Source organism: Lissotriton vulgaris, chromosome 9, assembly GCF_964263255.1.
Source record: "Lissotriton vulgaris chromosome 9, aLisVul1.2, whole genome shotgun sequence".
NCBI lineage: Eukaryota > Metazoa > Chordata > Amphibia > Caudata > Salamandridae > Lissotriton > Lissotriton vulgaris.
The window spans coordinates 347,555,074-347,579,087 of NC_141697.1; the positions used below are offsets into that span (position 1 = coordinate 347,555,074).

General features: G+C 47.0%; 1 protein-coding gene across 2 annotated transcripts in view; it reads right to left on the reverse strand.

Annotated features, from left to right (window-relative positions):
- The window catches only part of SPC25 (SPC25 component of NDC80 kinetochore complex), a 78,724-nt gene that overhangs the window by 35,224 nt on the left and 19,486 nt on the right, over nt 1-24,014 (reverse strand). For both annotated transcript variants that reach the window (XM_086937710.1, XM_086937711.1), the window contains exons 4-5: nt 14,474-14,620; nt 3,808-3,912 (exon numbers count right to left, since the gene is read on the reverse strand). In XM_086937710.1, coding sequence (XP_086793836.1) covers nt 3,808-3,912; nt 14,474-14,620 — 252 coding nt within the window. The remainder of the gene's footprint in view (nt 1-3,807; nt 3,913-14,473; nt 14,621-24,014) is intronic.

The window sequence follows — 24,014 nt, forward strand, 5'->3', positions numbered from 1 at the left end:
ACGCACGCCCTGACCTCCACCGACTACATCCTCCTCAGAGACCTGAACTTTTCCATTGAAGCAACAACAACTCCACAACCCTGATCGATAACCTCGCCAACCTTGGACTGAAGCAACTAGTCACAACGCCCACCCACTCCGCCGGCCACACTCTTGACCCAGTCTTCTCCTCAAGCCTGCACGTCTCCGTCAGCCACACCACCGAACTCCTCTGGACCGACCACCGCTGCATCCACTTCGCCTTCCAGAAACCCTCCACACACCACCGCACCCAACAGATCCCCCGCCGTTGCTGGAGCAAAATCACGAAGACCAACAACATGCAAACCTCGCTCGCAGACCACCCACTGAACCCTCCAACACCAATGACGCTGCCCACAGCCTCAGAAGCTGGACCGAGGACTGCGCCAAAAACAGCCGCGCCCCGCTGAAGAAACCCTCCCATTGAGACACCAGCAAGAGGGCTAGCTGGTTCACCCCAGAACTCCTAGCCTCCAAGCAAGCCTGCCGGAAACTAGAGAAGAAATGGCACAGTGAACAAACTCCGGACAGCCACGCAGCACACAAGGACGCCATCTGCAACCACCACCACCTCATCAGGGCGGCCAAGAGGACCTCCTTCAAAGACCGCCTCAACAACAACGCACACAATAGCACGGAGCTCTTCAACATTGTGAAGGAACTCTCCAACCCCAGCTCCAACACCGACATCCCGCCGTCGCAAACGTTGTGCGACTCCCTCGCCACCTTCTTCCACCGCAAGATAGCAGACATCCACTACAGCTTCAACACCCAGACAGTCCCAACAGACAGCAACACAACAGACCCTCTGCACACCATCGACCACGACCCCCTGCTAGCCCTGGCCAGCGTGAGCATCGATGACACCATCAAGACCATGCGCACAATCCACTCCGGCTCTACATCAGACCCATTCCCGCACCACGTCTTCAACAGAGCAAGCAGCTCCATCGCACCCCACCTGCACAACGTCATCAATCTCTCCCTCGAGACCTTCCCAGAGATCTGGAAACACGCCGAGATCAACGCCCTACTCAAAAAACCTAAGTCAGACCCAAGAGACCTCAAGAACTTCCGGTCCATCTCTCTGCTCCCCTTCCCGGCCAAGGGCTTCGACAGCTAACCCGATACCTCGAAGAAAACAGAATCCTGGACAGTCAGGGTTCCGCAGCAACCACAGCACCGAGACTGCCCTCATTGCCGCCACTGACGACATCAGGACCCTGCTAGACAACGGCGAGACCACAGTACTCATCCTTCTAGACCTCTCTGCTGCCTTCGACATTGTCTGCCACCGCACACGTCTCCACGCCGCAGGGATCCGAGACAAGGCTCTGGATTGGACCACCTCCTTCCTCTCCGGCAGAACCCAGAGCGTTTGCCTCCCCCCATTCCGTTCCAAAGCCCCCGAGATCATATGCGGCGTACCACAGGGATCCTCCTTCAGCCCAATGCTGTTCAACATTTATATGGCCCGCTTGCACACTTAGCCTCGGCTCCAACCCTTCAGCCTGTGATGACTCCTGGTGGCAGGCAGCACTGGGGGGAGCCCCGACACCCACCGACCACGCACACAATCTGGGAATCATCCTCGACTCAATGCTCAACGACCAAGCAAGTAAACGCCGCCTCCTCCTCCTCCTGCTTCAACACCCTCTGCATGCTCCGCAAGATCTACAGATGGATCCCGACAGATACAAGAAAGACAGTCACCCAAACCCTCTTCAGCAGCAGACTCGACTACGGAAACGTCCTCTACGCAGGAGACCCGACCAAGCTCATCAAACTACTACAACACATCCAAAACTCCTCGGCGCGACTGATCCGCGACATACCACGCCACGGCCACATCACCCCCACCTGAGAAACCTGCACTGGCTCCCCGTTAACAAGAGGATATCCTTCAAGCTCCTCACCCACACACACAAGGCACTCCACAAGACCGGCCTAGCCTACCTCAACAGAAGGTTCTCCTACTACATCCCCAACCGCCAGCTCCGCTCCGCCGACCTCTCACTCGCCACCGTCCCGCGCATCCGAAGAACAACCACCTTCTCCCATCTCGCCGCCAAGACATGGAACACCCTCCCACTGAGCCTACGACAGACCCAAGACCTGCTGACCTTCAGGAGGATACTCAAGACCTGGCTGTTCAATCAGTAGCACGCCCCCCCTGCCCCCACCAGCACCTTGAGACCCTTGCGGGTATGTCTGAAATGCCATGCAGAGAGGGCAAACATTTTGTGAAACCGCTGTAACTCTGTTTGAACAGTTTCAATGCAGAATACATTTTTTTGTCAAAAAGGCAAGAGTCGTCAAACGGTAAGGATGTCTGATATCACCCAAGATGCCTGTAGACCTCATCAAGGCATAGTATCAAAGGGCCACACCAGTACCCATTGCTCACCCTCAGTAGCCAGTCGTTCCTAATCTAGAATGAATGACAAATTTTGCAGAATAGCAAAGTCCTGAATAGACTAAGGAACGCTTCAAGGTCGTCCAACAGGCAGCAAAACCTGCACCACAGTAGTATCCCAAAAGGCATTAAAATAGCAGCCGACCAGATAGCTGGCATTCGGTGAGTTTTCCCACATGTTTCTATTTGTTTTGGTTCGCGATCAGACAGAGTAGTTGGGAAAGCAGTGGGATTAATTTTGCTGCTGGGCATTAGTTTCAGCAGGCTCTTTGACATTGGGTGTTGTGTAAGAAAAGCCGGTCCCCAGTGCCGGGCGATGGCAATGATCAACCCGTCTGTTAACAGGCAGACCAGAAATCAGTCTTTCCTATTCATGATGTTCATCTACCTCAACCCCAGACTTTGCCAACCTGGTTTCTGAGGAACTGGTATACATCTATTTCGGTCTACCTATAGGCATTTTGGAGATCTCTTATGTGGGCAGAACACACTGCACTATGTACCAGTAGCAGTGCTAAAGGCTCAGATTGTGCCACAGTTAGTTACTCTCTTGTGTCTTTTAGAGCTATGGAAAGGTTGAGATTTCATTTTTAAAAGGCATTAAATGGCATATGGTAATGGCCAAGTTGAGTTAATAAATTTTTCGGAGACACGTATATATAGATGCTATCTAGGCACACATGCTACTCCCAATATATGAACTAGAACAACTTCTTGGATAGGAGCCTCAAATCTGATGCTCATTTGGCCATGACCATTTGAAAAATATCTGTGGTTAGTCCAAGATGAATCTTCCCTACATAATAAAAATTTTAAATCTCCACATTAGCCTCGAGGAAAAGAAATTAATTTAGCTTGAAGTAGATCATATTTGCTGTAGGGGCTTTTGTACTGCCACTCCTTAGACATGCTTCTTACTACCAGCTCACCAACCCCTTCCCTTTGTGCATCTCTTGGGTGTGGGCTGAACTAAATGACTGCTGTATAGAGAAAGAGGACACTGGTGGAGGAAGCTGGCTGTCGCTCATGGACAATGGACTCGCCTTTATAACATTCAATATGCCGCGAAATACATTTTCCAGGCTCTGGGACTACCAGCCAAGACATCATAGGGGACTGGAGCAATGGCTATGAAGAGCTAGCCGCACAAGAATCACTTTGGTAAGTAATGTTCATTTTCAACTGTGTGCATGTTCATCTCGTCACCATTTAAAAAACACAATCTAAAACATCTGTCCTTCTCAAATTAACATTACGATAAGTGCTATGATAATCCTTGCTATGTGTTGCTGTTATGGTGTGTGTGATGAAATAATAAAATAAATAAATGTAAAAAAATAATAATAAAGTACATACAGAACCACACTTACCACACACTTTGCGGATTTCAAGCCCGAGACGCTCTTTGAAAATACTTGCAGATTTATGCAGCTCCTTTAAACGTTCCTTATTGGCCCTTTTGTTTGCTAATATGGCTGCAAGAAAAATAAATGAGTTAAAAAATCATAACTTCTAAATAAACAATTCCAGAATGCATCGATCAAATTGAGAGACCGGTAGCAAATTCCATAACAGAAATCTGAGATATGAGCAACACTGGGGAAGCTGAAAAAAACATACAGTTGTACTCTATTCCACACAAGTAAGATATCAAAGTATTTGGGATGGAGCATCCCTTAAAGAAAAATAATCTTAACCAAGTTTAACGCCTTCAATCCATTAGGGACATACAACTACAGCCCCAGTTTGTGTTTTGAGAGGTTTGAGCTAGGCTGCTCCAGCTGCTTTTTTAGGTCTCGCCTGTCGATGCGCATGCGCATCGAGCAAGCGAGACTATTGCGAGTTATCCACTCTTTATCCACACTGCAAGGAATCGTGGCGATTCCTTGCAGTGCCCGTGACTTTTAAGGTCAATGCGCATGCGCATTGAGCTTATGCGCATGCGCATTGACCTTAAAAGCGCGTGCGCGTGCACGTCCGTCTCCTAACAACACACACACACCCTCTCCCCCGCTCCGCCCCCTCCCGCCGTGTCGCATTTCTCTTTCTCCTCCCCCTCCCCTCTCTTCCTTCCGTCTAACGCCGTGTCGCACCTCTCCCCTCTCCGCCCCCTCCCCGCTCCGCCCCCTCCACTCCGTGTCGCATTTCTCCTCTCCCCTCTCCGCCCCCTCCCCTGCCCGCCGTCGCCGTGTCTCTGCTGCTTCCCCCTGTCCTGTCTCTCCTCCTCTCTCTCTCTATACCCTCCCCCTCCTCCCCACCAGTCCCTCTGGCCCTTCCCTCCTCCCCGGACCCCTCCTCCCCTGCCCCCTCCACCCTTTCTTGTTTAGTCTGGCGCTCGCCATTTATGCGCTTTTGTGGTCCACAAGTCTCTGGGTGTGACTTAGTGCTCATCGCTTTGTGCACTCAAGGCAGTTACACACTCTTTCTTCCAGGCCGCTGTGGATGCACCATGGGGACGCCCTTTTAGTGCCACGCAAGGTGTGAGTTCCAGTGCTGCTGCTTTAGGTGACAGCCTCTCACCCCCTAACTCTCTGTACGGCCTTGCGCTCTTTTCTGTGTGCCCCTCTGGCCGGGAGGTTCGGTGCCGTTTGTTGCCCTCGTCCTCTCGAGCCTCCTCTACGGGCCACTGCAAGCCACACCGCGCCAAGCACTTTTTTGGCGTTTTAGCACTCCATGAGCTTTTGTTAAATAAAAGGAGATCTGCTTTTAAAGCAAGACGTGTGTATGTAGGCGTGCGGCTTTACATTAGCCACATAAAGACAGCCATTCCACCCGTATATCTCATGTGCACTGGCTTTTCAGTCTGGGAAACACCGTGAGAAAACTAGGTATACCTTGGCAACAAACGTTGGCCGTGGAGCCTTTTGCCCGTAGCCCAAAGCGCCGCACCGCTTTCACTTTTGAACATCCACATGGGCGGGGTACCCTGAGGGTAGTATCAGGCGATGGTACGAGACAGCTCTTTCCGCTGTTTTATCTCTCCCTGCAATCATGTGATGAAAAAATGCCATCCGGTGGGCAGGCATGGCAGATGTTTCTACCGAGTGCAGGCATGACTACCAATCGAACAGATAACGGGCATTACTTTACTACCACCATACTGTTGGGTTCAAAACACATCTTGCAGGCGTACATTCTTACATATAATGTCACCAGATGCTTCAGCTCTCAACGTTTACGAAATTATAACGGTTCAGATCCAGTCATCCGTCCACCCGTGCATGCATGCTGTCATCCGTCCACCCGTGCATGCATGCTGTCATCCGCCCATCCGTGCATGCATGCATGCAGCTTTCCGTCCATCCGTGCATGCATGCATGCTGCCTTCCGTCCACCCGTGCATGCATGCTGTCTTCCGGCCTTCCGTCCACCCCTTCATGCATGCGGTCATCCACCCACCCTTGCAGCATGCTGTCAGCCGCCCATCCGTGCATGCATGCTGCCTTCCGTCCACTCGTGCATGCATGCTGGCATTCGTCCACCGACCGCTCTGGCACAGACAAGCCCTTTCCGTCTTTCTCTTGCCGTCTCTCACTGTGATTAACCTTTACAACAAAAAAAAGTACTCACAGGAACATATTGCCACTAGTTTGAGGACCGCAGAGAGAGAGTTTAGCATCGATACACATTTATCTGCAGGGAGGCATTATATCTTCAATCTAGTCTGCAGGAAGACTTTTTAGAGTGAGAACTTTTACATTCTGTCTAGCTCCACCCCTGGGCCTGGTGACAGCTCCCCACACAACCATCTGAAAGCTGCACAAACGAGTTTACTTGTGATCTCTCCCATTTCAAGCGAAAAATCATCTTCAATTTCAAATATAGCAGAATGCAGATGAATCATGCCTCCTCTCTGGCCACTATGCCGCATGTCATACAAGAAAGGTATAAGTGCATCCATTCCCTTGAACGTGGGATGATTCTACAGCACAAGCCTGTTGCCCAGGCATCAGGTCTGGAATCCAGCAGCCTTCTCCAGGACAGTCAATGATTAAACGGTCTCATGCGCCAGGGCACTCAGTGCTGGGGTGCTAACTGAAGCATCCAACAATGAAAGCTGTGCATATGGTAAGAACACACACAAACAAGTGCAAACCCACACAGATATGACCTCAAACACACACAGGCACATGCATACGTGCACGTGCACGCACAGATATGCACACACACAAACACACATCCACACATGCTCACACACAGATATGCACACACACACAAGCACACACACAAATACATGCACACAGATATGCACGCACATACATAGACATGTGCACACACAAGCACACATACATACATATGTGCGCGCGCACACATGTGCAGACACAAACAAATTCCTTATTGGCAATGACTTTTAAAAATTCTGATTCCACCAGAATCAGAGTCCTCCACAACACCCTGTTTTTTTGGCTGTCGGCTGTGAAAAGGAGACCAATATTGACCCCATTTTTATTATTCTGTATCCTCGGTTTAATTCTGGGGTGCTTTTTAGGTCTCACCCTCACTCTCACCCTCACTCTCACCCTCACCCTCAACCCCTCACTCACCCTCACCCTCAACCCCTCACTCACCCTCACCCTCAACCCCTCACTCACCCTCACCCTCAACCCCTCACTCACCCTCACCCTCAACCCCTCACTCACCCTCACCCTCAACCCCTCACTCACCCTCACCCTCAACCCCTCACTCACCCTCACCCTCAACCCCTCACTCTCACCCTCACTCTCACCCTCACTCTCACCCTCACTCTCACCCTCACCCTCACTCTCACCCTCACTCTCACCCTCACTCTCACCCTCACTCTCACCCTCACTCTCACCCTCACTCTCACCCTCACTCTCACCCTCACTCTCACCCTCACTCTCACCCTCACCCTCACTCTCACCCTCACCCTCACCCTCACTCTCACCCTCACTCTCACCCTCACTCTCACCCTCACTCTCACCCTCACTCTCACCCTCACTCTCACCCTCACTCTCACCCTCACTCTCACCCTCAACCCCTCACTCACCCTCAACCCCTCACTCACCCTCACTCTCACCCTCACTCTCACTCACCCTCACCCTCACTCTCACCCTCACTCTCACCCTCACTCTCACCCTCACTCTCACCCTCACTCTCACCCTCACTCTCACCCTCACTCTCACCCTCACTCTCACCCTCACTCTCACTCTCACTCTCACTCTCACTCTCACCCTCACTCTCACTCTCACTCTCACTCTCACTCTCACTCTCACCCTCACTCTCACCCTCACTCTCACCCTCACTCTCACCCTCACTCTCACCCTCACTCTCACCCTCACTCTCACCCTCACCCTCACCCTCACCCCCTCACTCTCACCCTCACCCTCAACCCCTCACTCACCCTCAACCCCTCACTCACCCTCACTCACCCTCACTCACCCTCACTCACCCTCACTCACCCTCACTCACCCTCACTCACCCTCACTCACCCTCACTCACCCTCACTCACCCTCACTCACCCTCACTCACCCTCAACCCCTCACCCTCACACAGTGCAATAGGTCTCGGAGCATTTGAGTTAGAGCTTTTAGAAATGTTTATGGCTTTTTTTTTTTAATTCTTTAGCATTGGCTACAGGAAACAAAAATGTTAAAGATTTACAAAAAAAACCATAAACAATTCTAAAAGCACTAACTCTAATGCTGCGAGACCTATTGCATTTCCAATGCTTGTTTGTACTGCGATAGGGAATAAACTCCTGAATAGAGTAGGTTAGAGGGACATTTCATGGCGCTGTTTTCTTCAACACCAGGACACTTTAAGGAGGAAGACATCAGTATATTTCCAGGATAAACTTAAGACATAAATGTAACATCACAACGACATCAGCAGCATTTCAGAGTGGCTTTATAGGGAATTCCATATTTCCCACCAAGATAATGAAGGAACAATGGAGGCTGTGCTTGACAAGGGGAGAGGCTGAAAGCTATCATCACTGCTTCCAGTCCTCACCCAAAACCTTCCTCCTTACTATTTATCTTTATAGGAGACAGACTTTATTCTCCATCATCCTTCTCCACAGGAAGACACAGCATAGCATTTCAGTATCTAACTATTCAAGAAGCGAGATCAAATCCTGCTGTCTCCTTACTTCAACCAGCTTATATATCATTACACTGGCCAAGCATCAGACTACTGCTCTGAAAAGTTCTGTTGGTACCTATAGGTATAGGAGTGGCCTAGAGCCAGAACTAATGTTCCTCTGAAACCTAAAAGGTCAGATATGATCATGCACCTCACCTTACTCCCCACATTCAGACCTAGACCACAGAAATTCTCACATAGCATCCTCACCCCACACAGACACAACCTCAAACACATTCCACTAACCATCGTGCACCATCAAACTACTGAACACACAATTCAACTTGTGTTCACTGCAAGCTCTACAGTACTTCGCAGTGTGGTGGTGAGGTTTTCCATGCATGGTTACCAAAGGCTACAGCATCCATCATGTTAACAACACAACTATAAGCTCTCCTGGACCTGCATCAGAGGTAAGCAAGTGAGACAACTCCTGTGAGCTCCACACATGATACTACTCACTCTCTTTAAGTCAGTCCGCCACATTCCATCTCATCTTCAGGCCTCTCTGGTAGCAAAAGACTTAAATGGCAAATTCGAAGATCTCATCTACACGACCTTCCTGGGTGACTTCAATCTCCTAGACAACACAAACTCAAAAAACAAGACACACCCGTCACAACCTCAGCAACACACTTCAAGTAGTACAACACATCAACTAACCAACACACTCCAAAGGACACATCCTTGATCCAGTCTTATCAACAGCACCTACAATACAAAGCAAACCACATGTACCTTGGGATGGTACCAACCACCTCGCCATTCCCATCATCTTGCTCATCGTCTAACTAACAAACAGAGGTCAACCCTAAGTTGAAACAGTAGACCCTTCACAGACTTCTCCATCAACTTCTTAAAGCATAAACTGATCTCTCGCACCGCCAACTCCACACTTCAAGTCAACATATCCCAACGCTCCAACTAAAATACAAGTCAAAACTTTGAGCACCATGGTACTCCACAGAAAGGAAAAAAAGGGAATGTAAACCAAACAACGATCACTTCACATTGTTAGGGGCAAGTCTTCTTGGCAACAGGTGCAGGGTCTTTTAAGTGCATAGGAATGGCCTACCCTCTCGAAAATCAAACCCAGATGCCAACTGGGCGTCTAGAGTAGCTGCAGAAAAATAATATCCATCAGGAAGAAAAGAACTGGGACCAGAAAAACGTTCAGGCTATCCAGGCCTAGCAGCAAGGCAAAAAACAATAAGAAAAGCAAGCAGGAACTGGAGAAGGCGGCGAATCCACTGAGTCCAGTGAGCGACCAGTCAAACAAGCACAATTGTGATGTAATAGACTCAAAACGGACTCCCGTTTTATAGTGACAAACAGGATATGACACCATTCAGGAAGGGGTTTGGCCATCTTAAGACTGGGAGATAAATTAATAAGAAATGCTCAAATCCATAGAAATAATATATTTGGAGTGAACCACTAAAGAATACCATTGTAATATTTGTAGCCGAAAGCATGATTAGAGTGCTTAAAAATGCTGTGGAATTAGATTCCTCCTTCATATGGTGTTCTAAAACCGACATGCAGTCGCCCTATAGTTCCTTGCGTGTGCTGACTAGGTTGCCACCGTGTCCTAGACTACAAGCTCGTCGAGGAACAGTAGGAAGTTTCAGAGAATGGAAGGCACATTGGATCCTACGACACACCATGGTGCATACGAGATAAGGGTAGAACCCTTACACATACTACTGAAGTCCCTCTGTATAACACACAGACAACGAATACTAATAAAAGCAGAATGGTCCTAAAGACAATCAAGCACAGCATCAAAATCCTGTCTGACCCTACTTTTCTATGGCCTAAAGACAAGTGTGGTCATTAACCTCTTCATCAGTGAAATATATTGTCAGCGAATTGGCAAACCTCTATCTCTTCTCTTACCATCCTGAAAAGGTCATCCTTCCAAACCCTATCACTTACAGAAATACTACACCCGTTCCAAGACACCTCCTATGAAGAAGTCTTAACTTTATTCATCAAAGCTCTCTCTGGCAGGCAGAGTGGCAGCCTAACAATTAAGCCATTCTTCTAACATCTCACTAGTGTGATTAAGCTTCGTTTTTCCAAAGGACACTTGGACACACCAGAAGCCAAAAGAGTGGTCAGCACCAGAACACTACAAAACAATCTGAAGGCTGAGGAATGGTGCAGTCTCAGAGTCCCACATCTGGAACAAGCATCACATCTTTCGCGCTGACCCTCCATACCATATACCTCAAGTAACTTGCCTCCTTCTCACACTCGTGTCCAGGGTATACCTGATCAAATAGTGATACATCAGCCTTAGGTATCCTATACATGTCGCCTCAGGGCAGTCACAAGTCTTCATTGAGCAGTACTGATTCACTCCCAATGCCTTGCCCCTGCCTGAGGACTAAAAGCAAAAAACACACACTTTAAAGTGTTATTCTCATTCCCTGGGTTGAATAAAGAATTTGGGTTGTTTAACACAATCTTTGGGTCCTTGTCTCACTATCTGCCACAATGTTTTTGAGTCTTTCTTAAGTGAGGCCTCGAGTCTAGACAATCCTGGATAGATTGTTCCAACGTTTCTATGGCCAATTTGATGGTCTCCCGATACGCTGCTCTAGATTCCCTGATTACAGCCCTATTAGCCGACTTTAGGGTAGTTACCAAGTTACTCCAGAGAACCACTCCTGGGATTTTGGGTTCTTGACAGCCTGTTTGAAATGATGTATTAAGTAATCTTTAAGGTTCAAAAATAGGTGTCTATGCCCCTTAAAGATGGAATCTGGGCAATCCCAGTTCTCAAGCATCTTCCCCATGTGGATAGCCACTGTATCATAGATCCGAGGGTTATGCCCTCAATGGAAGAAAATGTGTTCAATTTGACGTTCCTTTGATTATTGGCCACTGCTAAAGTATTCCCACCAGATATTGGGCCTCCACCAATGTATGAGACAGAAGGTTAAATACTGTTAATATCAAAAGGGCATGGTCGCTGTTGAGGTTATGCCGGACGCCCTTATCCACCATATTTCGCAAATGAGGAGATCCAAGATAACATTCTCCGGAGCTGGAATAGTTGCATCTATGAAATGTTGGGGAAGGTCTTAGATTTGAAACAGAACGACCATTACAAGCATATAATCCATGGGTAATAATAGCAAGAGCCGCCATTTGCAAGGCAGCCCTAGACAGATTGCTCTTGGGGGGAAAAATATTAGCTTGGGAATATTCCATGCTGCATCCTACTCTACACACAAGTCTTGTGCAATATAACTAGGCTCGAAAATTAAATTTAAATCCCCCACAATGATGACATTATGGGAGGCTTCATACAAGTATAATGCTGTGTCCAATAAGGCAATTCTCAATTCTTCCTGCCTACCTGAACTTCTATTGCAGGTGTTAATTAACAGATTGGTAATCATAGTAGATTGTGTCATGACAAGCCCCTGTCAATTTGAAGAAAGTGATAACTCTGCAATAAAACACTTAAGTGCAATGTTCACCCATGTCAATGAACCGCCTGCTACTCTCCCTGCAGACAAACTAATTGCAAGTATGAAATACCTTTTGTAAACATTCCTTTAAACATTTTTTCACTGCCATTTATCTTGAGAAACAAACCCCATGATGGTCGATAAGCTTCCCCTACTAAGTGTTCAAGTTTTGTCTTAATCCCTGCCACATTCCAATTTAGCAATATTGTTGACATTTGCCGATTAGAATAAGTTCCCAGGGGTACTAGTGTAGCAAAGGGGACAGCGAAATTAATAGATGGAATAAGACTAGGAGAAAGTCCTACAGGACTTGTGGAGTTTCTGGGAAGGGGGTATAGACCTTTCCAAGAAGACTACCAAAGTGGCTCCGACTGGTGAAACTCTAAATAACTCTAGGGCCAAATCACGCTTAGTGGAGTTAAGAATATTGGACACTCCTTCACTAGGTGCCAATCCCCTGTCACGTGTTCGCATTCGCAGCCAATATACATTGTGCGCAGTGCTGACGAGCTGCAGGGCCTGATCCCTAAAGCCAAATCTGGTCTCCTGGAACCTGGTGGTCTTTACTCGGGCACTAAGATACTTGAATACACTCTTGGAGGATGATGATGTGTCTAAAGTCTCCAAATTGTACAGGGAAGAGATTCAATATAGTGAAGAAGGTGGGCCAAGGAAGGAAGAACCAGAATAATTGCTGTTAGGAACCTCCATTCAGATAGTAGTACAATCACATCGTGGTTCCCCTTCCCAGGCAAGCACTCATTGAAAGAATCTGTTGTTTTGGTGTCTGAATCAAATGACCTATCTTACCCGAGCAAGAAACCATCCATCAGGTTCTCATTCCCTACTCTGGGCCAGGACACCGTTTTCCCTTATTTATCGCAGTTACCCAACCCAGGATTGCGAAAAGAAATATTAAGTGTTTGGTTGTTAGATGGGGCCCTTTTAATGATTTTGTCAATTGAGTTTTAGAATGTTTTATGGACAAATAAACTTGTTTTTCTACCTTTACCTAAAGCGCCAAATAATATCTGTGACCCAGTTGTTATATTCTAGTAAGGAAGGAACTAGTTTTGCTTTATTTATAACAGAGGGGTGATGGATTTGAACCCTTTGGTTTAGCCAGACCCTGAAGGAGTAAATCCCTGGGCAGTCAATCATTCTCATTCAGGCATGCAAGGAGTGTAAACTGACTGGCAGTAAAAATTTGTAACTGGGTTGGGATAGAGTCCTTACTATGAAAGTTATTCCTAGATGTGTACTGAAGATGGCGGTAGTACTAGCCAAAGGCTAAAAGCTTAATGCCACACTTCTGCTTATTAATTTGACAGGGTTTTTAAAAAACAACCTCAACTAGATTTGGATACCTATAGTTTTTTTCATGCAGTCACCCTCTAGGTTTTTCTCTAGCGGGCCCATCCAACGTGCCCTACAAACCATTAAAATGTTGTGGGCATTTGAAAAGGAATTGCCCAATTTAGAGAATAACCAATGCAAAACCTTGTTCCTAAGCTGTTGAAATGACTCTTCTGCATGCTGTGGGGTGGCGGGGGAATGAGACATTACTGCTACGTGAATCATTGACCAGCATGGGGGTTTGCAAACACTCTCCAATGGGGACAGAAGTGATTTTAAAGTGGCAGTGAGCAGTTTGCTCAGCAGTAGCTGTTCAACAACAGGGACGAACACTAGTAGCTTTGGATTTGGGTTCTCGTCAGAGAAAACTCTTAACTCCTGGCTCTGGTTTAGAGCAATAATGGTAGGAGGTGGATTTACCACGGTTTAATTTGTAGACTAAAGTCTTTCACTTGTATAATTAAGCCAGCGGGATATGAGGCAACCCAGAAGGTTAGAACAGAGGTTTAAGTGTCTTTCCTTACTTGAAAGAACCAGCAAAAAAGGAGCGCCTGATCTAAGAGCCTCTTGGTCCCCGATCGAAGTGCCTCTGTGCTCAGACGGTCGTGGATTGACCCCGGCAAGGCCTGCGTGCATCCTTCACAGACAGCTGGGTGTGAAATGCTCTTATATAGCGTGAGAGTCACTCCGCCCCTCCTCAGGGTGCTGGTAAGACTCGGACATCCAGTACCCAAAGAGTCCACAAAAGAAAAGAGTCCTGACATTCTTAATGCAAACCTCTTTACCTTAGTGTACAACTGCATATGTGAAAAGAAGTTCACGTGAGTATAGAGATTTTTCTTCTTTTTCCCAGATGGGAAACAGAACGCATTAACTAAACATTTACAATTACATGTTTAAATAAACAGTAGATTGATACCTTATTTTAAGATTAAGGATTGGAATCCCATATCAAATTCCTTATATTTGACAACTTTGTTGGCTGTTTTTGGTAGTCTACCTTTTTTCACCTGTAATTGCGTTAATCTGAGAGTGTAAACACTTCACATTTTAAGACACTGATTTGCTGCCAGTCATAGAAAGGCATTACCTTCCTTCTTGTCTCGAAAGTCTTCCTTCACATCCTGAATTTCTTTTCCCAGCCGCTCTCGATACTGCTCATCCTCCTTTAGTTTTGATATTGTGACCAATAAAGCAGCCTGCTTTTCTTCAATTCGTTTGTTCAGTAGAATGATCTCTGTGATAAAAGCACAAGTCATGCAAACTAAAAATGTAGCCAAAGAATTAAAAATTAAACACCAGGATCATACAATCCATGCAACCATGCAAAGCTGCTGGCTTTCCAACAGGTCTCTAACACTGTAGTAAGACTTGGGGGTGGGGGGTGGGGGGGGGGGGCATAGAGGGGGAGGGACGACTTCTGACACCAAACCTGCAGCACACTTTCCATGGGCACACTATCAGGGCCATTCCAGTGTTCCTTTGCCTCTACGCAAAGCCTGGGCCCCCAAACCAGAGAAATTGTGTGGGTGTAAGGAAGTGGGTATACTGGATGGGGGTTGGTGCCCTAGATGAACAATCTTATCTGGGTGGTGGTGTGTGTGTGGGGGGGGGGGGGGGGGATAAGGGGGTAGATGGGGCATTTAGCTCCAAAATAATTCCCATGCTGAAGATACTTTTTATTCTGAGGTTCAATAGAGCAGCTGATTAAATTAATTCAGGATGGCAACTCTGATGGTCTTAATGCTTGAAAAACATTCTTCATTGCATCTCAATTTATGGTCTGTCTGCATGGGAGGTCCACCCTCAGCCAGCATCGGCAACATTTAAAGCCTAGGCTACAGTCTAGATAAGGACCTTTCATTCTAATCCCATAGATTTACTCAGTGATATCATCCTGTTCGTTGCAGAAGGGGATACTAAAAAGTGTCCCCATGCCCAGCTCACATCATGTGTTAATACCTTAATTATATCTGGGGGAAAAGATGCCAACGCCTGTTATGTGGGCTTTCTGCTTCCACTAAGTGTCAACTAAACTCAATTTAGAACATGGCAATTTGGCTAATCCCTGGAACGTTTCATAGGGTCTCAAAGGCCGTTCGTAAACTCCACTAGATGGTAGTACCTGGCCCCTCTGTTTGGCATATAAGCATTACTATAGTTACTCATCCACCTCCCTTCAGAAATAAGTTCAGCCGAGAACTTCAGTCATCTTCATTGCCTCTGCTCCAAGTTCCTCGCTTCAAAAAGCCCACAAGGGCCAGTCTGACTTTCCTGTGATTAACTCCTCTGTTTGGAACAATTTCCCCCTGGCTCATTCACTGAGCCATGTGACCGACAGTTTCAGTTCTTAACAACATGATTTTCAAGTGTATGCATGCACTTCATAAATCTTACTGCCAGCTTCATGAAGAACACATTTTGCGATTCCTTCATAGCGAAATTTACCGATTCGCTATTAAGGAATAGCAAAATGCTATTCATCAAGAAATTACTGAAGAAATGGCGATTTCGAATTATTCCTCGATTGCGAATCTCAAATTGCGAGTCGCAATTAAGGAATATCTCCCCATTCATTCCTATGGGCCTAGAGGCCCATAGGATTGAATGGGAAGACAGTCGCAACTAGCTAAATCGCAAATAGCGATTTGCAAAATGAAATTGCGATTTCAAGGGTGCAGGGGTGTCCAAAGGACACCCTGTAGCACCCCATAAATGTGAATTTACACTGATGTTGTGCACACACATGTCCAAAGGACATGTGTGTGTGTGTAACATGCAACTTAGAAAAACGCTTTTAAATGCATTTTTCTAAGTTTTCACTATTTACCACGAGGTTTGACTTCGTGGTAAATAGCGGTCCTAAATTGCGAATTCGCAATTTTTAAATGTTTCATGAATAGCATTTAAGGAATCTCTAATAGAGATTCCTTAAATGCTAATCCTCGCAAATTTGCGAATTCTTTATTAGCGATTTTTGCATTTGGGATGATGAATCCCAAATGCAAAAATTGCACTCGCAAAGGGCCAGATTCTTAGAATCTGGCCCTTTTGCGAGCACATTTCGCTTGATGAATCTACCTGTTATTTCTTCGATTCACGGTTACCCATCACCATTTTTATAAAGACGCGGCATAGTACAATGTCAGAACCATGTACTTGCGGTCACTGACGTTATCCATCCACAGCGCCAGAACTGCTCCAAGAAGCATGCTGAATGAGGAAAGTGCAGTAAACACCAGCGTGCTAAGCCCAGGACTAGAGTAGAAGCAGTTAACTACAAGTGAGCTTATGAGGGGAAAGGGACTTATGAAGGCAATGGAGAAGCATAATTTACCTCTAAACAAGAGCATGACAAAGTTGGACTGTAGATGTAGCTGGAGGAGCAGCAAGAGAAGCAGATAAGAATGGATTACTTATAGTCATTGGTCTACAATCGTAGTGATCTTCACTCAAGTCAAACATTAGAACAATTCCCAACTGTGTAGGGACCAAGAACACTTTTTCCACAAATATTTCTAAAGAGGGTGTGAATTTAACATGTCCAATTTAAAAACGCATCCTGTAAATAATTTATATAGCAGTTTTTTCAAATTTACAGTGCTGTATTAACAAACGTTGATCCTAGACTTTTGCTAAAAAAAAGTACGCAAAATGATGGTAAAAGGAGCACCAATAGGCATCACATTCACCATGCAAGCAAAGGTTTCCTGTGCTTTTAAGAAGCCATGTTTTCAATCCCAGAATGCACTGTACTGGTAGTTATCTCTCAGTGCCAGTTCTTTTTGATGGATAAGAAGAGTAAGCTCAATAACCCATTGTCGAGAGGTTTTGATCCACATGGACGAGAAAAAAAGTCACGGAAATGGGAGGATTGTTTAGGACTTCAGTAGTCCAGGCCTTAATCCTCTCTAGAGTGGACTACTCCAACATTCTGTACCTAGGAGTGCCCAACTACCTAATCCAACGAATGCAAATGGTACAGAATATGGCAATCAGCCTTTTGTTTAAACTTCCCAAGCATGCCTCCATCTCTCATTACCGTAACCAACTGCACTGGCTATCGGTAAAAAAAAAACATTATGTATAAAGCGCTGGCAGTGGCACATGCCTCTTTCTATAAAAGACTGGTCCTAAATACTTGTGCAAAAGGATAGTAGAAACCTATCTTAATGTGTTTGTTTGCACGGTCTGCCTGGTTGCTAGTCATTCCCTACACCAAATGGAAGAAGTGGAGTAGCTCAGCCTGCTCTGTGCTGGTAGCCAAGTACTGGAACAATCTCCCTCTTCCTTTCAGATGTATCCCAAAAATTAATGTATTTCCCAAACAATTGAAAACACACCTATTCAAAGTGTAGGGTGGGTGCTACTCCCCTTTGGCATCTGCCCTAGTGCCAGGACACTATCGTAGTAGCTGCACGAAATTCAGCACATTCATTCATTGAATGAGAATCATTATGATCAGAACCAAGACTACAAATAACCTCTTCTGCATTGTGGGATCTTCATGGATAGTCATAAATGTAACAATACAGTAGCAAGCACATCCCACTAAGGTCTTTCTACATCAGAGGTTGAATAAGAGATTCACAGAAGCATACCAGGCTTAAGTAAACACATTTTTGCGAGTATCTTGAATTACTATAGTCAGCCCTCACGTCAGAATCAAGTAAAGTAATGTATTAACCTATGGACTGATTTACAGGACGCGGCCTTACAAATCTCAGCCAATGTGATTTTTTTAACACTGCTGGTGTCTTCCTTGACTTGCATGTAATATGCTTACATGAAGAGGTTTATTCACCAACTACAAAATATAAAAAACAATCAACTTGGAAATGGATTGTTTTGAAACAGTCAAATCTGTTTATTGAACTGTATTTAAGGGAATACCTAGTTTAGCTTTGTCTAAATAAAATCCTAAAACACCCCAAACACCTAAAGTGTGTCAGCAATCTGGTGAGGTAGACAGTTCATTTGAGAAGAAGTAAGTAGGGTTTGAAATCTTGAAAATACCTTGGAAACAAGAGAGGCGTAAGCAGCTGGAATCGAAGAAACTGGATAGGGCCCAACAGCTGAGGGAAGCTTTAATTCCCTGACCGTAACTAGATCAAGAAATGGCAACCAAGAAGGTTGTCTTCTAAGATCGAGGTTGCAATGAAGCCTCATTAAAGTTCTTCAACTGAGGGCACATTAATTTAGAGAGAAGTACATTTAAATTCCATGGAGGAGAAGGTGTTCTTACAGGAGGGTAGACTTAAAGCATTTGAGAAAGGCTTTTCCTAAGAATATGGCTGTTGTGAGAAAGTGGCTCTATGTACACTGGACTAGAATGAAGTACAGTGTGTATAGAGTCAACCAACCCCAGAGGTATAACAGAGGTTAAAGCCAGAACTGACCGTACTCTCCAAAGTGTAAGCTTGGTCGAGCAGTAAGGAAGTACCAGAGGACAGTGTAAAGCATCTGTTGTACACACTCAGTCAGCAAAAGGTTTCACACATTCAAGGACTGAACTCCAGGCCAATTGTTTTTATATTCACAGATATAGGCGTTTTATTTTTTAAACCAACAGTTATAAAAAAATACTTTTCTTGTTATGAGTTCTCTCATGCAATTACTTTGCAAAGGAGCAATAAAGTTTGTGCACACAATTAATACAGTATTGACAGTAAGCAACACAATCCTAAAACACACTATAGCATTGAGCTCAATAGGTTTTACACATGTAAGTACAGTTGAATTCTATATAGATGACTTTAGTAGTCCCAGGACTAGATCTTAGATTCAGTCCTGGGGTCTAAGCTGAAACCATATTAGCAAAAACGTTTTAGTTACTGTAGTGAATTTCGTCAATATAAAGTGGTTTTAAAAGTTTACACTTAGAAACTTTTCAATGGAAAATCTGACAATGTTATTCAATGGGAGAAAATTCAGGTTGCAGGTAAAGTACGATTGTGTTACTTTTGTAATCCAGTACTGGTCTCTTAGGGCCAGCACTGGGGTCTTAACTCAAAACAGGTAGGTAATTGAGTTTCAGTATTTTGTGTGATTTTTAAAGAATATTTCAAGTTTTCAAAAGTAGACAGAACAAGCATTTGCAATGCAATAGGTCTCGCCTTAGGAAAGTTGGAGCTATTGGTATGGTAAATGACAAATTTTTTATTTATGTGTTTTTTTTTAAATAACGTAATAATAGCTTTGTCATTTACAATGCCAATAGTTATAACTTTCACAAATGTGACACCTATAGCATTGGTAATGCAACATGTTTTGTATTTACGTGACTTACATGTGTTGATATTACAAATAAAAATGGCTTTTATTTCTTTTGAATAATTAATACTTAAAAGTGATTCCAATTTATAATGGCAATAGCTTAAACTTTTGTAAATAACCTTTGTGAACATTATGTTTAGTGTATTTTATTGTGACGAAAATCCAAGAACAGAAGTGAAATATTAACATCTTTTTGTGACATTTGTAATAAAGCTTGAAACATTGAGAGAACATATTTGAACCAGTGCTGCTGTGGTGGTGCTGAGTGATGCAGTGCTTGCGCTGAGTGATGCAGTGGTTGCGAGTGATTTGACAGCTGGTGGTGTGTGCCTGGCTGATGATGTGGTGGTGTCCCCGAGTGCTGTGGTGGTGTCCCGAGTGCAGTGGTGGTGTCCCCGAGTGCAGTGGTGGTGCCCCCAAGTAAAGTGGTGGTGCACCTGAGTGGTGTCCCAGAGTGATGTGGTGGTGTCCCAGAGTGATGTGTTGGTGGTGTCCCAGAGTGATGTGTTGGTGGTGTCCCAGAGTGATGTGTTGGTGGTGTCCCAGAGTGATGTGTTGGAGGTGTCCCAGAGTGATGTGTTGGAGGTGTCCCAGAGTGATGTGTTGGAGGTGTCCCAGAGTGATGTGTTGGAGGTGTCCCAGAGTGATGTGTTGGAGGTGTCCCGGAGTGATGTGTTGGCGGTGTCCCGGAGTGATGTGTTGGCGGTGTCCCGGAGTGATGTGTTGGTGGTGTCTCAGAGTGATGTGATGGCGGTGTCCCAGAGTGATGTGTTGGTGGTGCCCCAGAGTGATGTGTTGGTGGTGTCCCAGAGTGATGTGTTGGTGGTGTCCCAGCGTGATGTGGTGGTGCCCCTGAGTGCTGTGGTGGTGTCCCCGAGTGCAGTGGTGGTGTCCCCGAGTGCAGTGGTGGTGCCCCCAAGTAAAGTGGTGGTGCACCTGAGTGGTGTCCCAGAGTGATGTGGTAGTGTCCCAGAGTGATGTGTTGGTGGTGTCCCAGAGTGATGTGTTGGTGGTGTCCCAGAGTGATGTGTTGGTGGTGTCCCAGAGTGATGTGTTGGTGGTGTCCCAGAGTGATGTGTTGGAGGTGTCCCAGAGTGATGTGTTGGAGGTGTCCCAGAGTGATGTGTTGGAGGTGTCCCAGAGTGATGTGTTGGAGGTGTCCCAGAGTGATGTGTTGGAGGTGTCCCAGAGTGATGTGTTGGAGGTGTCCCAGAGTGATGTGTTGGAGGTGTCCCAGAGTGATGTGTTGGAGGTGTCCCAGAGTGATGTGTTGGAGGTGTCCCGGAGTGATGTGTTGGTGGTGTCCCGGAGTGATGTGTTGGTGGTGCCCCTGAGTGATGTGGTGGTGCCCCTGAGTGATGTGGTGGTGTCCCTGAGTGATGTGTTGGAGGTGTCCCAGAGTGATGTGTTGGTGGTGCCCCAGAGTGATATGTTGGTGGTGTCCCAGAGTGATGTGTTGGTGGTGTCCCAGCGTGATGTGGTGGTGCCCCTGAGTGATGTGGTGGTGCCCCTGAGTGATGTGGTGGTGCCCCCGAGTGATGTGGTAATGTCCCCGAGTGATGTGGTAATGTCCCTGAGTGATGTGGTAATGTCCCTGAGTGATGTGGTGGTGCCCCTGAGTGATGTGGTAATGTCCCTGAGTTATGTGGTAATGTCCCTGAGTGATGTGGTAATGTCCCTGAGTGATGTGGTAGTGTCCCTGAGTTATGTGGTAATGTCCCTGAGTGATGTGGCGGTGCCCCAGAGTGATGTGGCGGTGCCCCAGAGTGATGTGGCGGTGTCCCAGAGTGATGTGGCGGTGTCCCAGAGTGATGTGGCGGTGTCCCTGAGTGATGTGGTGGTGTCCCTGAGTGATGTGGTGGTGTCCCTGAGTGATGTGGTGGTGTCCCTGAGTGATGTGGTGGTGTCCCTGAGTGATGTGGTGGTGTCCCTGAGTGATGTGGTGGTGTCCCTGAGTGATGTGGTGGTGTCCCCGAGTGATGTGGTGGTGTCCCCGAGTGATGTGGTGGTGTCCCCGAGTGATGTGGTGGTGTCCCCGAGTGATGTGGTGGTGCCCCCAAGTGATGTGGTGGTGCCCCCAAGTGATGTGGTGGTGCCCCCGAGTGAAGTGAATATATATGAGTGTTTAATAGTCTGTGTATGTCAATGCATGCCACGGCCTGCTAGTGCGTGTATACCCGCACGTCAGAAGGGGACTATACACGGATGGCTAATTGTACAGCCCTGGGCGTGTGTGGATGGACAATCATCACAGTGAAGATGTTTGTATGCAATCTAGGTGAGTAAGTCACTGCCCCCTTTCCTGGCAGTGCTTCCTGCTGACGGACCACTGGTCCTACTCTTACCTTGCCCGGGCTCCGACTCTTTGCCACGGTACCGGCCCTCGTACCTGGAGTCCACCACCTACCTGGAAGCTTTTGGTCCGCAGGTTCTCCAGCATCTCCTCGAAGCTCTTTACCAGCCGACCGTCCAGCGTGGCCTTGAACTGGGCTTGCTCGGGCCTGCTGGCCTCCGCAGTCACAGGGCTGGCCTCCGCAGTCACGGGGCGGCCCTCCAGCATCCAGTTCCGGAAGCCGCCGTTGAGCACCGACACCCGAAGGCCCGGAACATCCACCAGGCCCGCGGGGCGTAGAAGGAGCCCAAATGGTCGCCGTCGTAGACCATCACATGCGTGCTGTTGCCCCCGCCCAGGCTGCCCACGTAGTCGCCGAACAGCTGCTCGCCGGGCAGCATCACCTCGTAGATGTATTAAAGGCATGACAAAGTGGTTTGCTGACAGAAGCTGAGTCACTATAGTTGACCAAGGCCAAATTAAGAAACCTGCTCACTACTTTGCCAAACTTGGAACACCTATACACACTTAATATGCAGCACTCCAGGCTGACCACCGCAGCCCAGGAGTTTCTTCAAGTTCCCGCCGGGCCGCCGCGCTGCCTGCGACGACCCGGAAGCGGTTGGGCAGCCGGAAGTCCCGCCCCCATCGCAGCGCGAGAGAGAAGCCACTGTTCGAGGAGCCCCGAGGGCTCCTGATCGAGTCCCGGTCCCGAGATGGGGGACCGGGTGAAGAGCGGCCGGGCGCATGGGGAAGGCGGAGCTCTCATGTGGTGAGAGAGCCCCGCAAAGCGCTACCGCCGCCCGAGAGGCAGAACCGCCGCTGAGCACCGCCAGAACAGGTGAGTGTGTTGAGGGAGAGGAGGGGTGAGTGGGGGTGGGGTGTGCGCGTGTGTCTGTTGTAGTGTGTCTGTGCGTGCGTGTGTCTGTCTGCACTTGTGTCTGTTTAAGGGGGGTGCGTGTGTGTGTGTATGCAGTGTGTGTATGTGCGCATGCGCGCGTGAGCCTTTCTTTAAGGGGGGGGTGCGTGTGTGTGTATGCAGTGTGTGTATGTGCGCATGCGTGCGGGAGCCTTTCTGTGCATGGGAATATCAGGCACGGCGACGTGCGTGCTCACGAGCTACAATCTCCGGCAGGAGAAGCTCGTGACAGTCTGCTGTCCACATTCCCCTGAAAGTGATTGCATAAGTTGTCTCGCCCTAAACGCAAAAGCTTCGCTTTTGCTTCGTCTAGGCGAGACCTAAAAACCGGCCCAGAGAGGGCACTGAGACACCGGCCCTTCAGCCGATGCCCAAATGCCCGCCTTGCCAATCCGCCCCTGCAAATAACAAATGCCTACCGCCCATGCCATTCTGATAGCCTGAGGCGTGGAATAGTCTGAATTGTCACAGTGTGATGGTTAATAGCTGTATTAGTACTGTCATTGACAGCGATGTCAGTGGGAAATGGGTGCTGCAAGCTGCAGTGGCCTCCTGACGGCCCCCCTGGCACGTATTTATTAATATATATATATTTATATTTTTACAAATTAAGCACTTGGGGCCATGTTTTCCCTGCTTGCATTAGGGCCCATGGTACCTTTGCCACAACACAGCCCAAGGAGACACATCTAAAGAGCCTTCTAGAATGCATATTGTTGGTGAATATTATTGATACAGGACTGCTTAACAAGAAATGTTATTTTATCTTCGTTCATTGCATTTCCCCTTTAAGAAGAGAGCAACCTCAAATATACTCTCCAGTAAAAGGATAATAAAGCGCTTATCTTTTTATGATTAAATCCGTATTCAAGATTTATATATACTACTTTTCCTTAAACTCACTTTCATGAACACGCGCGGTAATTTCTCGTCTTCTAAAAGCAGACCTCTACTTCCAGATTGCATAACATTTGCACAAACAGTGCAATCGGTTCCTTTGGTGCCCCCTAGTGGTCTCCATTGCAAGTGATCGTACACCACTCGAATCTAAAACGTTAGCCAGCTGGACGCGGCTTCTGAAAGAAATAGCTGACACGGTTGAAA